The sequence below is a fragment of the Chiloscyllium plagiosum genome, chromosome 1, assembly GCF_004010195.1.
Source record: "Chiloscyllium plagiosum isolate BGI_BamShark_2017 chromosome 1, ASM401019v2, whole genome shotgun sequence".
In the NCBI taxonomy this organism is placed as follows: Eukaryota; Metazoa; Chordata; class Chondrichthyes; order Orectolobiformes; family Hemiscylliidae; genus Chiloscyllium; species Chiloscyllium plagiosum.
Genome location: NC_057710.1, coordinates 98,549,658 through 98,565,505, shown reverse-complemented (window position 1 = coordinate 98,565,505; position 15,848 = coordinate 98,549,658). Strand labels below are relative to the sequence as shown.

The 15,848-nt window shown below is 39.5% G+C and overlaps 1 protein-coding gene across 5 annotated transcripts in view; it reads left to right on the top strand.

Moving 5' to 3' along the window:
* tbc1d1 (TBC1 (tre-2/USP6, BUB2, cdc16) domain family, member 1) overlaps nt 1-4,978 on the top strand; it is a 296,242-nt gene extending 291,264 nt beyond the window's left edge. For all 5 annotated transcript variants that reach the window (XM_043693132.1, XM_043693142.1, XM_043693152.1 and 2 more), the window contains one exon: nt 1,428-4,978. In XM_043693132.1, the coding sequence (XP_043549067.1) occupies nt 1,428-1,628 (201 nt within the window). In that variant the 3' untranslated portion in view covers nt 1,629-4,978. The remainder of the gene's footprint in view (nt 1-1,427) is intronic.
* Nucleotides 4,979-15,848: the final 10,870 nt, after the last annotated feature.

Here is a 15,848-nt window from a genome sequence, read left to right as displayed (position 1 = left end):
CAACTAATCAGCACCCTTGTCATCTGAAGTATAAATTATTGCAATTGTTTGAAATTTGGCACTCTTGCATTGGTCCTGATAAGTGCAAGATAAAAGCTTTGGGCAATATGTCAATTTTCAGTGGTATTCAAGTGCTGTACTATCGACCACTAATACTTTTGATAATGTGACAGTCTAACAGTAAAATGTACAAACATGATATTACAGGGCAACTATAGTAAGGAATTTTGTATTCTATAGCATCATGCTCATGGCAAGACTTCAATTTTATATGTGTAATTGTTTATGGAAACATGTATAGGCTGGTGATGCAGTTATATGTAAGGCAAGCTTGAGAAATTCCATTAGACTACTGTTGTATCCTGATGACTAGCTGAAGTGTTGCTTTGACAGAAATCTTTGCTGCTTGCCTTCTCTGGGAAAACTGAATGATTTTAGGAGTTAAAAGGCTGTGGACCTAGACCCAAAGTAGTATTCAATAACACAATTGACAGATAATCCAAGAGACTATTAATATCAAAGAACTTGGAACAAAGACAGGGTCTGGTAGCTGACTTTATAATCTTGCTATCTGGACTAATAAGGACTAATGATTCTGAGAAATTAGTTCGAATCCCACCATGGTGGAAAAGAACTTAAATATAGCTATGTAAATAAATCTGGGAGAGTCATCTACTGACCATAAAACACCTGGATTTGTATGAAAGGACTCCTGCTTCATTGACTTTTGGGAAGCGCATCTGCTATTCCGAACCAGTCTGGCCTGTATGCAACTCTAAACCCACATCAGTGTGGTTGACACTTGACTGACTATAGCAAGTTTTTCAATTTGTGCTGAAGAAAGTGAAACCCATATCACATGAATGTTATTTATAGTAAAATTAGATGGGAACCAACCAAGCATGTTCTGATTGCATCATTGTTACAGATTTGCGGTTCCTATACTCAAGTCCGCACCAAAACCTGAAAGCTGGTTGATATCTTGGTGACATTTGAACGGAGGCTTCCCTCTCCTGTGCCTGTAAAATATCCAGAGTACAGCAGTGAGGTTTCCCTTACCTGAACTGCAATAATCTCTCTGTGGGCTATCTCATTGTTGTTTGTCAGATCATGTGTATTAATTACCAGTTGCCAAGTCTCTGGATACTTTCATGAAAGAGATGGATAAACCTCTTAAAGGTAGTGGAATCAAGGGTTATGGGGATAAGGCAGGAACAGGATTCTGATTGTGGATGATCAGTCATGATCATAATGAATGGTGGTGCTGCCTCGAAGGGCTGAATGGCCTACTTCTGCACCTATTGTCTTTTCCCTTCATTACAGGACTGCTTATCCATTGAAAATTATTCCTTAGTTGTCAAATATTTTTTGACTGTTAAGAGATTGTACAAGTCATTATAAATGTGAATTTCTTTTTGTCCTGAAAGGTCGCTCATAGCAAAATTGAGAGCCTGGAAGCCACAGTGAAGACCTTGCTGTCCAATGAAGGAAGGTTGAAGCAAGTCATTTGTACCTTAGAGCTGGAAAGAGCGGCGCTTCTGGCTGCAGTTGAAGAATTTCAAAAGCAGGTTCCCAGCACTGAACCCGCTGATAACAGAACACTGTCTGAAGCACAAGAACATGATTGATTGTAAAATCTGATGCACTTTACAGAAGAGAAAACAGATTTTTTTTAAATGAATTCGGTAAGCCAGTGGGATTTTCTGATTCCTTCACAACAAGAAAGATCCATATTTGGATCTATTCAAAGGCACAACAGTGTCCAGCAACACAGTGACAATATGAATCACTGGATCATCCCCTACTGTTAAAGACCGATCAAGAGAGATTCCTTTCTCCGAGAATTGTGTGATACCTAATGGTTGCACCCTTTTTTTCCCACAATGTAACCAATAGATTTGGATACAGTGTTTGCAGTGTTCACCATAGTATCTTGTATACAGATACAATTTAGAGTGACTCCTATACTTGTAGTAAATTGTTAATGTTGAAAGGTTTTGACCTGGAGCTTTACTTCCTGGCTGGTTGCTCCATTTCAGGTGGTTTAAAAAAAACTATTCTAAACTTCCTTTGGCCATTAATTGGGCATTTTGCTTTACTTTCCATAATTCACTTAATATAAGTAGAGTTTTTGTTTGTGGACAAAGCAGGATTTCATTTTTACAATTCTTACAAAAGCATTTTTACACTTTGGTTATCTCTTTAGATTGATTCCATCTGATATAAACCATTTGGGAAATAACAAAACCTGTTACAGCTCAGTTAATCTTGAACAGTCCAATCACTGAGCAGTGACAAAAGAAAACTGAGAAGCAAGGAGAGATCAGACTTCCATTCTTTGACAAATATTGCTTTGTGAAAATATTAGGAGGAGGATAGAAGAGGGAGAGACAGAGTCTTTGAATCAGTGGTATTAGGGTATTATGTGGACCTGTTTCTGGGGCCATTAACATATTAATGTATATTAATGTCCCCAACAGTTCGATTTCAGTATTATTTTTTCAATAAACTTTGCAATTTATTAATTTTCTCTACTGCTCTGCTACCCCATGAGTCTGGGGTCAATGAGCATCTGTGCTTTGACAGTTGTATCTTCCATGTTACAGCTGCTGACTTTATTTTAAATCTATGTATCACACAGGCAAGAGTTGCACCATGTATTTTTTTAAAGAATCCAGTCAAAAAGAATTGTTAGGATCACGTTGCTTTGGTTTCTCATCTCTCTCACTCACACTCTCTCTCTCGCTCGCTCGCATTCTCTGTCTTGCTTGCTCCCTTGCACTCTGTCTCTCCCTCACTCCAACTCTCACTCTCTCGTCATTCCCAAATTGAAGTGGTGACGTTGAACAGAAAAACAAAGGAAGAATAAATTACATGAATCATTCAAACAAAAACAGCTGGTGGCATTTATGTTGTTCCACTCATACCTTTGAGCACCTCTGCACTCAACAATTACAAATCACTCTGGTTCCAGATGTAGTGGTGAAGCGTTGAATTAGACAGACATTAGCTGATTTTTATATTTAAGTTTAAAAATAAATATTTCATTTTGTGAACAAAATTAATACTGGATTTAAAATATAAATTCAAATCGTCTCCAGGAAGTTATAAATGACAATACAAATAGAAGTATACAGGCAAATAGAAATTGCGATCCAAATTAACTGGCATTTTTATAATACTTGCATACCACAGTTGATAATATTTTATACTATGGATGGTGGTTTCTAGACCATCTTTTGTCATTGTCAGTATGTTACCATTACATGAATAGAAAGTGCTCAAGAAAGGGGCAAAATGTTAACCATGATTGTGTAACAATTATAGTTATTGATGACTATCATCGTGCTGCTGACAAGGCTTGCATTAGTGTTTACATTTGGTGAAATTCTAGTATCGAAAGCAAAACACCAAAGGTGACAATATTTTTTTCAAATGAGTTTTCCATTATGCGGGCATTTCATTCAACAGTGCAGTGCATCGGTATATTGATGAAATTGATTGTGCTTGACAATTGATTGAGTATTGAATGTGAACCTCTGACAACCAGTGAATATGAAGAGAATGAAAAAGCTGAAGGTTTACTCAATAGACTTGGAAATCCAATTAAACACAAGCTGACTTCTATTTTAAAAATTGAAAATCAGCATTTCAATACATTACTGTTTTTATTCTCTGTTTAAGCCAAATTACTTGAGTTTAGAAACAATTAAAGCAATATTTGGTAGGGAAATTTGCATTAAACAGAATTGGTCTCTAACATGTTCAATAGATTGATTCCTGTTCTGCTTTCATTCTCTTTCATCCTTCACTAAGGCACTCCAGAGTTAAATGCTGAAAGGACAAGTGACTTTTCTTTGTCTATTGATCATTTGGATTATTCACAAACTAAATAGAAGAATGATGTCAAAATAAACCAACTAATTAGATAAATTGAACTGGTACAAATGCCAGCTGCATAGATTTTTCAATGAAGACTATATTCGAGGAGACACATGACATCATAATTGGACTGATAGCCCAAAGGCAATAAAAGTTCTTGCTATCCTTACCTGAAGGAACTCCTTAAAAGCAAAGGCAGTGTAGGTATTGAACATCATTCCAATGTTGAGATTCCAATGTATTTGAACACCAGCATAATTCTTTGTGTTTTACATGTTCATGTGCCTTCTTTGTATGATTCTGATTCCTCAGTTGTAAAATTGCATAATATGAGTGAGAGGAGCTCAATGGCACTCGGAAATGGTGTGCATTAAACAGATTGCCATAAAGCTGTGATTTTTTTTTTGTTACCCATTCAATGGGTTTCTTTGCTGAAACACAACAGTTTGCAGTGGGTCTCAGTCAGATTTCTTTATAACTAGCCATGTGCCATAAATTAGTCAAAGACTGCCACTGTTTAGTGTCTATAAGCAAATAAACCACCAGCATTAGTGTGAGTTTAAAATGTAACTTAACAATACCTGCTGGTCTACGAATAAAGTTAGATTTGGATCTGGTTTATATTGATTGATAACAGGTCAAATAATGCTACTGTGAAACTCAAGATGGCTGGTATTTGCATTTCTGTTGGGTCTGCAGTGTTGTGTTTAACTTTAGTGTAATTCACTGTTGAGAATAGTCATACATTTCTATACTGTTACAGATCCAGTAAGAGAACTTGACACGTTTAGAATGTTTACACTGCCGTCTCAAATTTGACAACATTTGCTCATTTTTCTTTGTAATATGCTATGTGGGCTTCAGTATTTTTAAAAGTGGAATATTGCTGCTGATTTTTTAGTAGTAATTATAAATGTTGCATCTGTGATATATGGCAAAGATGTCCCTGTGCCTAACTTCAGAAATTCTATGGGGTAGGGAAAGAGGGGAAGAGATGGATGCACCAAAGGAATTGGGCATGTGCAGAATTATAATAAAACACCATCCCTGTTTTTAGGTTTGAATTTTTAATTAATAAACTGTTTTGAATCACTAATTTCTTATTTGTTTTTGATTCATTTGTAAGTCTTGGATCCAAAAAGTATACAATGTACAATTGCTGGGATGTATCAACTGGGAGTCTCTGCTGTTAATCTCAGTAGATTTTCTGTGGGACAAGATGATGGAGTGTGTCCCTCAGTAACCAGGTAATGGAAGGTGCCTATGATATTGGGGTACATCTCAGGAAAAGCCTTTACAGATCTGGTGAAGGTTGCTGGGATAGGTTGGTTTTGAAACTCCCTCTCAAGGGTAGGTAGAGGATACACCCTGAAAATCCAAAGAAACTCAACATACGGTTGCAAATATATGCTTCATTTGCAGCTATTCTTTCTGATTATGACATTTATTTCTCCTTGCCATACTATTGGATCACTCATAATGAATCCTTGCAACTTGATGTCACCATGTACCTTTTCTGCCTGCCCTGTGAGGGAATTTAACTTGCTCATAAAAGTGAGGGTTTGGAGGTTATGGGTGTATCAGCTATAGCCACCCTCTCCTATCATTTTATAATGTGTTGTGTTTGTAATGGAAAGAGTGAGAATGCTCTCTGATTCTCATGAAATGCAGTCAAACCCAGATGTCAATAGGCAGGTTACAATGGCAAATGAAAGAAATAATATGAAATGAGGAATTATGTATGATGTGAGGCATTCAGAAGAATCACTGACAAGTCAATCCTGACGTTGAGATCTTGCAGTTCCTTGTGCATATTATTGCCTGATGTTTAATACAATATATTATTGCATATAGCTGAATGCTGTTGCTTGTCCTGATCTGTTGGGGTAATGAAATTTATTTCTGTGCTGAGTTCCTCTGTCTGTGCAAAGATTGATGTGGTACTTGGCTCTACCCATAGTAACAGAGAACTAAGTCTCGTACAGTGCAGAGAAGGCCCTTTGACTCACAAAGCCTGTACTGACGACCACTGTACAATCTATACCAGGGGAGTATAGCAAGTGCGGGGGTAACTTAGGAAAGCAAAAAGGGTGCATGAAAGAAACCCTTGGAGGGTAAGATTTGGGAAAATCCTAAAATATTCTATAAGTATATCAAAGGAAGAGAGTAGCCAGGGAAGGAGTAGGGACCAAGAGGGCAGAGAAATCAAGGGCCAAAATCAAACAGAAGTGCATTGAAAATAATGGAAAAAGGACAAGTAATGTTAAGAAGATAAGCCGTAAGGCTTTGTGCCCTTAATGCACAGAGCATTCTTAATAGTGGATGAATTAATTAAGCAAATCGTTGGAAACCGGTATGATCTACGCAGAGGATTAGAGACATGACTGCAGGGTGACCAGGGATGGGAACTGAACTTTCAGGGAAATTCAATAGTTAGGAAGGACAAGCCAAAAAGGAAAGGCAGTGTAGTTGCATTGATGGTTAAAGTGGAAATTAACACAATAATTAAGAAAGGCATTAGCTCCAGTGATGTGGAATCTGATGGAGCTGAAAAACCCCAAGGGGCAAAAAGCATCAAACTGTAGGGGTGATGTTAGGAATGGCATTAGAGAGGAAAGAGATGCATGCCACAATTATAGCTGACTTTAATCTGTTTATAGGTTGGGCAATCAAATTAGTAATAATACTGTAAAGAAAGAATCCTGAAGCATATACAGGTTTCTGGAGCAATATGTTTGATGAGCCAATGAGAGAACAGACTATTGGGTAATGAGAAAGGAATAATTGACAATCGGATTGTACGGCCACTTGGAATGAATGACCATAATATAGTAAAATTCCCCATTGAGGTGGAGAGTGACAGTTGATTCTGAGACTAGGGTCATGAACCTAAATAGAGGAAAATATAGTGATATGAAACAGATTGGGGAACAATGCCTTTCCACCACCATCTCTTTAGGCAATGGCAAACATTCAGAGAGTACCTAGGTGAACTGCAACAATTGTTCATTCTCCTCTGGCGTAGAAGTAAAACAGGAAAAGTGGCCAAGCCATGGCTTACAAGGGAGATTAGAGATAGTATTAGATCCAATGAAGAGGCATAAAAATTGGCCAGAAAAATTACAGACCTGAGGAGTGGGACAGTTTAGAACTCAGCAAAGGAGGGCAAAAGGATCGGTTAAGAAAAGGAAAACAGTAAGTGAGCAAGCTTATGGGAACATAAAGATGGTAAAGGTTTTTATTGGTATGTGAAGATAAATGAAATGCTTTACAGTCAAGCAGGAATTTATAGTTGGGAACAAAGAAATGGCTGACCAACTAAATGCATTTTTTAATTGGGAACACCAGGTTTAGTGAGAGGGTGGAATGCAAGGAACTGAGTACAGAAATTCTGTGGGGGAAGTGGAGGAATTGAAGGCCAATAAATCAATTAAGATTATATTTGCTAGACTTTAGAAGGATGAGGGGTTGATCTCATTGAAACCAAAATAAGTAGCAGGAGTAGAGAGGATAGATATGGAAAGAAGGTTCCCAATGAGGGCAGAGACCACAACGAGGGGTCACAGTTTAAGATGGCATAAAATCTAAATCGAAATTTAGGACAGAGATGAGGTGAAATTTCTTCTCCCAAAGAGTGGTGAACCTGTGGAATACACTACCACAGAAAGCGGTCAAAGCCAAAACATTCCATGATTTCACAAAGGAGTTGGATAGAGCATTTGGGGCTAAAGGAATTAAAAGATGTGGGGAGAAAGCAGGAATAGGCTCCTGATGAAGGGCTCCAGCCCGAAATGTTAATTTTCCTGCTCTTCGGATGCTGCCTGACCTACTGTGCTTTTCCTGCAACGCATTCTCAACTCTGATCTCCAGCATCTGCAGAGCTCACTGTCTCCTACTGAGGTGGATGACCAGTCATGATCATAAGGAAAGGCGAATCCGGCTCAAGACCGAATGGCCTACTCCTCCTATTTTCTATAATTTTCACTTATTGTTCACAAAAATCATTTCTCTATATCCCTGAAGATAATGCAGGTTTTTAAGCTTTATTACAGTTTATGGCATTCCCACCACCATCCCCTCACACCCCAAACCTGCCCCAATGAACCATACTCTTTCTGCATAGTGAGCTTCCAGTCACAGTTGGTAATAGAGCAGGGAGTCCACCTTGCATACTAAAAATAAGTTGTTTGAAATTTCCCTGAAGTCACTGTTGAGTCAGATGGATAGTGAGAAGCCCTTTCCTACTCTTCGTAATTCCCTTAAGGCTAATATCTATTTGGTATTTCAAAAGTTTTTACTTTGGCCAGTCCTCTTCACTGCCACTGAATAATAAAATAAAACTCACACGGGTCTCTACCAGTAACCAAGACATCCATTGTAAATTAACAAATATTGGGTTAACAGCAAAGGAAATGGAGCATAGTACACACTGCTGCCAGTTGTGCAGATGCTGGAGGGAGTGAAGTTGGAACATGTTTGGTGGGGTCCCATTCAAACAGGCTGCGTTGTCCTGGGTGGCATCAAACTTCCTGAGTGATACTGGTGCTGCACTTATCCAGTCATGAGAATATTCCATTACATTTCTGACTTGTAACTTGTAGATAGTGGTCAGGTTTTGAAGGGTCAGAGGTCGAGTTATACATTGCATGACTCCTAGCCTCTGACATATTCTTGTTGCTACAGTGTTTATTTGGCTGGTCTAGTCCAGTTTCTGGTCAACGGTAACCTCCACCATGTGAATAGTGGTGGAACTGAGTAATGGCAATGCCATTCCTGAGAGAGAGTGTCTCTGGCCAATACTTACGCAATATGCATATTACTTGCCACTTATCAGCCAAAGCCTGAATATTGTCCAGGACTTGATTCTTTTGGAGACAGGCTGCTTCGGTATCTGAGGAATTGCAAATGGTACTGCAAATTGTCCAATCGTTGGTGAACATACCCAGTTTTTATCTGATGATGGACAGAAGATCATTGCTGAAACAGCTGAAGCTAGGCCTGTTTGGGCTCAGGACATGTCTCCAGTGCTGTGGCTGATATCATTGATCTCTCGCTGCCTTGGGCATCTTCCTATGTGTTAGGTATGATTCCAGCCATTTGGGAGTTTTCCCCAATCCTCATTGACTCCAATTTTGCTCAGGCTCTTTGATGCCACGCTTGGTCAATTGCTGACTTCATGTCCACAGTAATCACATTCTTTCTCCTCTCAGGTTGTGCTCTTTGGTCCACACGTGAACCAAGTCTGTATTGAGGTCAGGAACTGAGTGGCCTTGACAACCCAAATTGGGTAAAAACAATGACTGCAGATGCTGGAAACCAGATTCTGGATTAGTGGTGCTGGAAGAGCACAGCAGTTCAGGCAGCATCCGAGGAGCAGGAAAATTGACGTTTCAAGCAAAAGCCCTTCATCAGGAATACAGGCAGAGAGCCTGAAGGGTGGAGAGATAAGTGAAAGGAGGCAGGCGTCTGGTGGTGAGGGAGCAGCGGTGAAGGAGGCCCAGGACCTCCATGTCCTCGGCAGAGTGGGAGGGGGAGTTGAAATGTTGGGCCACAGGGCGATGTGGTTGATTGGTGCGGGTGTCCCAGAGATGTTCCCTCACCCGCTCTGCTAGGAGGCGTCCAGTCTCCCCAATGTAGAGGAGACCGCACCGGGAGCAACGGATACAATAAATGATATTGGTGGATGTGCAGGTAAAACTTTGGATGTGGAAGGTTTCTTTAGGGCTTTGGATGGAAGTGAGGGAGGAGGTGTGGGCACAGGTGTCACTGATCACATTATTGCTGAGCAGGTGCTGCTTGATAACACTGTTGTTGACATCTTCCATCACTTTACTGATGGGGCAGTAACTGGCTGGGTTGGATCTGTCCTGCTTTTTTACGTACAGGACTTGTGGGTAATTTTCCACATTGTTGGATGGTTGCCAGCGTTGTAACTGTGTTGTAACAACTTGGCTAGGGGCACAACTATACTGAATGACAAACACTCCGTACTTTTGCTGGAATTTTGTTTGGAATATCCAGTATCTCCAACTGATTCTTGATGTCACGTGGAGTGAAACAAATTAGCAGAAGATTGTTAGCTGGGATGCTAGAGACCTGAGGATGAGTTGCCTTGGCACTTTCGGCTAAAGATTATTATGAATGCTTCAAGTTTTATCTTTTCACTAATGTGCTGGGTCCCCTATTATTGACGATGGGAATGTTTATGGAGTGTCGCCGCCTCCAGTGAGTTGTTTAATTATCCACCATCATTTGTCTGACAGGACTGCATAACTTAGACAAATCTAACAGATCAGATCTATCAGTTTCTACCTACGCTGTTTGGCATGTCAATATTTCTGCTTTGTAGCTTCAGTATGTAGACCTCTCATTTCTAGGTGTGTTTTCCATTGAACCAGGCTTGCCCTCCTGGCTTGACTGGGCCATGTGGTTTAATACTGATTAAATCTTGCAGCTGATTTTACTGATTTTTAAAAATGATAGTGGTGAACTTTTAAGAACTTCTCCAAAAATGGGGGATTTCCTCTGTAATTTTTCCAATTTTTGTTTTAAGTGTAGTACTAGTTTAAATAATTCAGAACAAATTTAATGGTTCCATGGGGGGAGTTCCCTTGAAATAATGAATAGTAACATTTAAAGTGACCCCACAGATGCACAGTTTACGTGTCTGATTAGTTGTCAATTACTTGGTTAAAATTCTATCTCCCTCCTGGAAATGGAGTTCTAGGTGTCCAATGCAGTTTACACATGAGAAAACCTTTCAGTGTTCCCTTTTTATTGTTCCAAAATCCTCTGGGATCCATTCAGTTAATTGCACACAGTTTTCCTCTCTCCTCCAATTAATAAATTGCTCTGAGTCAAAGATGGCATAATGTTCAGGCAAGTAACATCACATTACATGTCTGTAGTGGAATGTTTTGTGGTTCTGCACAGCTGCTTTTCTTGAGATAGTTGAATTTGAACCAAAATAACCACGTTTTTAATATTTTATGCCCAGCACAGTTACGTCTTCTCCCATTCTTCTCTGATAGTTGATGCTTTTCATTATTTAGTCGTCACTCAAACCTTGTTCTAAATGTGAGAATCCACAAATTTACCATTCAGCCCGACAGCAACAAATAAAGCAGTGAGCAGTCGGGAATGCGAGTGGGACGATGAGAGTGTTAGTGAGGGGTAATCCTTTGGGCACGGAGGGTCTACCTTCCCAGGGGAAAGATGTCCAGTTTCGGAATTGCTTTTTTCCAGGAGTTTGATCCTGGTATGTGGTGTCTGCGTGGAGCTGGGGAGGAAGTGGATGCAAGAGGGGTGGTGAGGTTGGGGGGTGGGGGGGGTTGGAATGAGAAGGATGCTGAGGGGGAGCCAGTGAGTGTGGCTGGAGGTTCCAAAGATGGGTGGGCTTTGGGTGAAGGCAGCTTTCAGGGGGAGTGGTGGGGGGGTGCAGTGATCAGCCAGGTGTGCAGTTTAAATAATTAGAGTCCTTGAGATGTGCAGCATGGGAACAGACCCTTCGGGCCAATCTGTCCATGCCGACCAGATATCCTAACCCAATCTAGAACAAATCGAATGGTTCCATGGGGGGGAGTTCCCTTGAAATAATGAATGGTAACATTTAAACAGATGTAGAGTTTATATGTCTGATTAGTTGTCAATTACTTGGTTAAAATTCTATCTCCCTCCTGGAAATGGATCTCTCGGTGTCCAATGCAGTTTACACACTACCTGTTTGAGGTGTCATGGGCACCAGGAATGCTAGTGTTTTGGGGCAGATATCCGCAGAGTGGTGAGTTATTCTGGGAACAGCGTGGTATGAGCTGGGGCTAGAATTGGACGTGAGGGATGCCATAGAGAGTGGTAGGAGGTTAATGATGTGGGTTTGATAAGAGAGAGTGAGAAATCTCACTCAATCTCACTCAAAAAGTCATGCAAGAACACCTGATGCACTTAGCCAAAGAAAATAAGATTCAGCCCTTTCTAACTGCTTAAATGGTTACATTTTCTATGGTTGAGGAAAACCAATGGTAGCAGTTTGGCTATCCATTATATACTCAGCACTGTTTCCCTTCCATTATCGTCTTAACAATTTACTCAAACTGTCAAAATTTGCTTAGCTGTTAACCTTGAACTCAGAAAGTATTGTCTTGGAATCAAACTCTGTTAATAAAACACAATTGAGCAAGCTTTGCTTCTGAGTTGGTTGGTTGTTTGGAAGTAATGATTATTCTGTGAAAAACCTATTGCCTAATCCTCTTAACCTGTGAAGTAATAATTCTGTTTCCATAGCAGGCGTTAGTCAGCACAGTGAATAATAAAACAATTGGATGACAGTGAGGATTGCTCTCTGTAAAAGCAGAAAGCTATCATTGTTTAAGTGGCTGTTGCAAGGGTCTTACAGTAGGAATAGTGCAGGAGGGAGGTTTAACCTGATAAAAACAATGACTGCAGATGCTGGATCCTTTGAGGCTTGGACATCCATTTGGGTCCTGAAGCCTGACAGGGAGTATTTGGAGTTTCTTGCAGGTTTTCTGTCAGCTTTACCCTTGGGGGCAGATTCTGGTTAGAATGCCTTTGGGATTCCATGACTTATCAAGAGATACTGACATTTTGTGATATTTAAGACTCCTTCCAGCATCTGCCTGGAGCCTCAACACTGCCTCAAACAACAGCAATAAAATTGGAAATCATTACCTGAAACTTTTCCATTTTAAATGTTTCCTCAACACTTTCCTCTTTCAGGGAGAATTAACTGAATTAACCCTTATTAATTTCAACAGAGCATAAAATTGAACAAATAAGCATTGTCTTATACCTCTGACACCAAACATTTAAACCAATGAAGTGGGAGGGATATTTGAACCCTACAACTTTCTCTATCCAAAGCCAAATCTCTTAGATTCAGTTCTCTGAAGTGAAACTCCTTGTGATAGCTGAGCAGAAAAAGCTTTAACCTTTATCTGGTGCTCTTATAACTAACCTTCCATTACATAGTTCTGTTACCATTGGATAATTTTTTTAAAAACCCTCAGTTGTGTACTCTTCCATTGATTCTTCTTTGATTCACGGACGCCAAAATTGGTTGTCTGAGTTGGGATTTTCCACAGTCGACAAAACTTATTTCCCTTTCCTAACCTCCATATACTGCTATCTTGATAGCTAATATGAATTAATTTTTCCACCTGTTCCTACCAAGACATCTCTTGCGGTCTCCTCATCTGCTAAAGTATTGCGTGGAATTCTACATACTACACTTAGAATGGGCCAGTCTGGAGACAGTATGGGGAAGACTTATTGGAGTGGTACCACAGCTGAGGGGGATTTAATTGAGGTGTGCAAAATTATGGAGCATTTTGCTGGTAAATTGGGAGAGACTATTTCCAAACAGGAAGCTGGGTGATGAAAGCACAGTTTTAAGATGGTTGGCAAAGAAAACCCAAAAGATGAGGAGACATATTTTAATGTAACAAGTGTTTATGATCTGCAATACACTGTCTGTAAGGATGGTAGAAGTGGATTTAAAAGCAACTTTCAGAATGGAATTAAGTACCTCCCATGCAAAAGAAATAATTACAGGATCACTGCAAAAGATCAGAGTGGACCACTGAGAAAGAGTAGAGGGGTGAGACTAATGGAAAGCTGTTTCAAAGAGCCAGAATAGACATGTTGGAGAAAACTGGCTTCCTGATGTGCGGTGCAATTCTGGAGCTAGAAATTGTCTCAGATACTTGATGTATCTTAGTGCTCCCATATTCAGGTAGATCAACTTTCTTTAGGTAAGAAGAACTTTAATTTTATGATCTTTCATGATTTTCCACCTTTGAATCTGGTTTTCCTTCATCGAGATAATGTCAACTAATGTCAGTTCTTTCGTATTGTGAAATACTATGTGCTATGTGATACATGCATGTACCATGAGGTAAATGAGAGTCTGTAATATGAGATGGTGAAATTTCCTTCTTCTTTCAAATTCACGTAAATCTCTTTAAAGTTTGCTGATGTTATTGATTGTAAAATATTAGTCATAAGCATTGAACAAACAAACCTATACTGCAGAAAATATCAAAGGTGTAAACTGATAGACTACATTATTCATAGCTGATACATGCAATCAGATGATTACTTTATGCCACAACAGCCTAAAGTGTGTACTTTAGGCAGCTAGCAGCAAACCCAATCCAAATTTATCAAATTTATTGCAGTGTCTATCTTACAGTTCTAGTCTCCATGTCTGCAGTGCAAATCCCTTATAAAATTATGATGTAATGCCAGCATAAAGATGTGCATCACCCTATTTTCCTGGCTCACCCATTGCTGTACATGTTCAGTAATCAAGAACCCATGCGTTACTTTTGAGCAATGGTTAGTCTGCACATGCCTCCAACACACAGATATGGTCTGTTGTCAGACAGAATTTGATTTGCCTGCTTCACCTTACTTTAATAGTTTTCTTCCTCAAATATTTATCTAATTCTAATTGGGATTGGCTCAATGCATCCTCTCAGCTGCATGGCTGCACTGCTGCTGTAAGTGGCTGCTCATGGCGATCAGAGTGCCAACACTGTTCTCAGCATTGGCTACAAGTTGTGGAGAACTTTGGAAATCTGTCCAGAAGAAAAATACAAAAGCAGGAACGCTGTTCAGAATAATTGCCCCATAACCTTCCAACTGCACAAAACATTTTTCTGACCTGGTGTAAGCAGTAAATCAAACTTTATGCAATTTGTTAATGATTCTGTAAAACACATAAATGATCTTGTACTACTACTACTTTGCAACCCTCACAAAATGTTGAGCACTTTATTAGGTGCCTGAAGGAACCCCTCAAAAACTGTCAGATTTGCACAGTTTTCAATCTGCTTTATTTCAAGGGAGAGAAATTGGTCAGTTACAATCATTTTCTTTCATGACCATACACTAGCTGCAAGTACAGTAAATGGCTGCATATCAAATATGACGCTCATCAGGAAGTGTTTTTTTGTTTCTTTGAATTAGATAAGAGAGAAATTGAGATGCGTCTCCCACTTTTTCTAATGTCCAGAACTGGTGCCAAAGTGTTAGAATTGGTGATGTGAGAATCTGCATTCACAGTATCTGTCCACATCCCAGTGGGCATCGCTAATTTTGACTTTATTTAAATATGATAAGGGTATGTGTTCTGGAGATTTTCATCTAATTGCATTGGCTTCAGTTTTGCTAGGGCACCATGAGGTAAAGAGCAGTCACTTTCATCTGACCTCTTAAATTCCGCTCTTTTGTCCATGTTTGAGCCAAGGCTTTAATTGAGTGAGGAGCTAAGTGGCCTGATTAGGACATCTTCCAATAAACAGGGAGGGGAGTGAGCGTAGCCAGTTTATTTTGTTTAATTTTATGGGAAGAGTGATGGTGATGAATGTGGAGTCTTTCATGTCGTCTCATGTTCAGATTTACAATTTCAGGTTGTTGATCACCCTGCTCATGAAAGTATGCCAAATGCAAATTCTATTCCAATATTTTGTATCAAGGTATGTAGAAACTACAGGATACACTGTAACTTGGAATAATTTTACCATGTTTTATATTGTGCTCATTATCTTATCTTCCTTAACTATGTAAGTGTTCCATTATCACACCCAAGTCCAGACATCTCCCGCAAAGGTTGGAATCAAATATGCTGAAGGCAGTGGAAGAAATGAGTCTCTCATAAAGCATGGTGTGGAATTTATTTTCTGCTTTGCACAGCGAGGAAATGCCTTCAAATGCTGAGCATGACAAAACATTTTCAATAACATGAAAACTCAATGTCCATATAAGACTGAGAATTACATTGACTAATAGCTGATACTTGTGTTAATATTTCTGCCCTTGATTATTGGGGAAGCTTCCATGCCCATTATATAGCCCACTTGATTTCCATCCACCAACTCAAAATAATGGGCACATGAGTTACACTATATATTCCAATAAGTGTCTGGACTGAAAATGGGGGCAAGTTT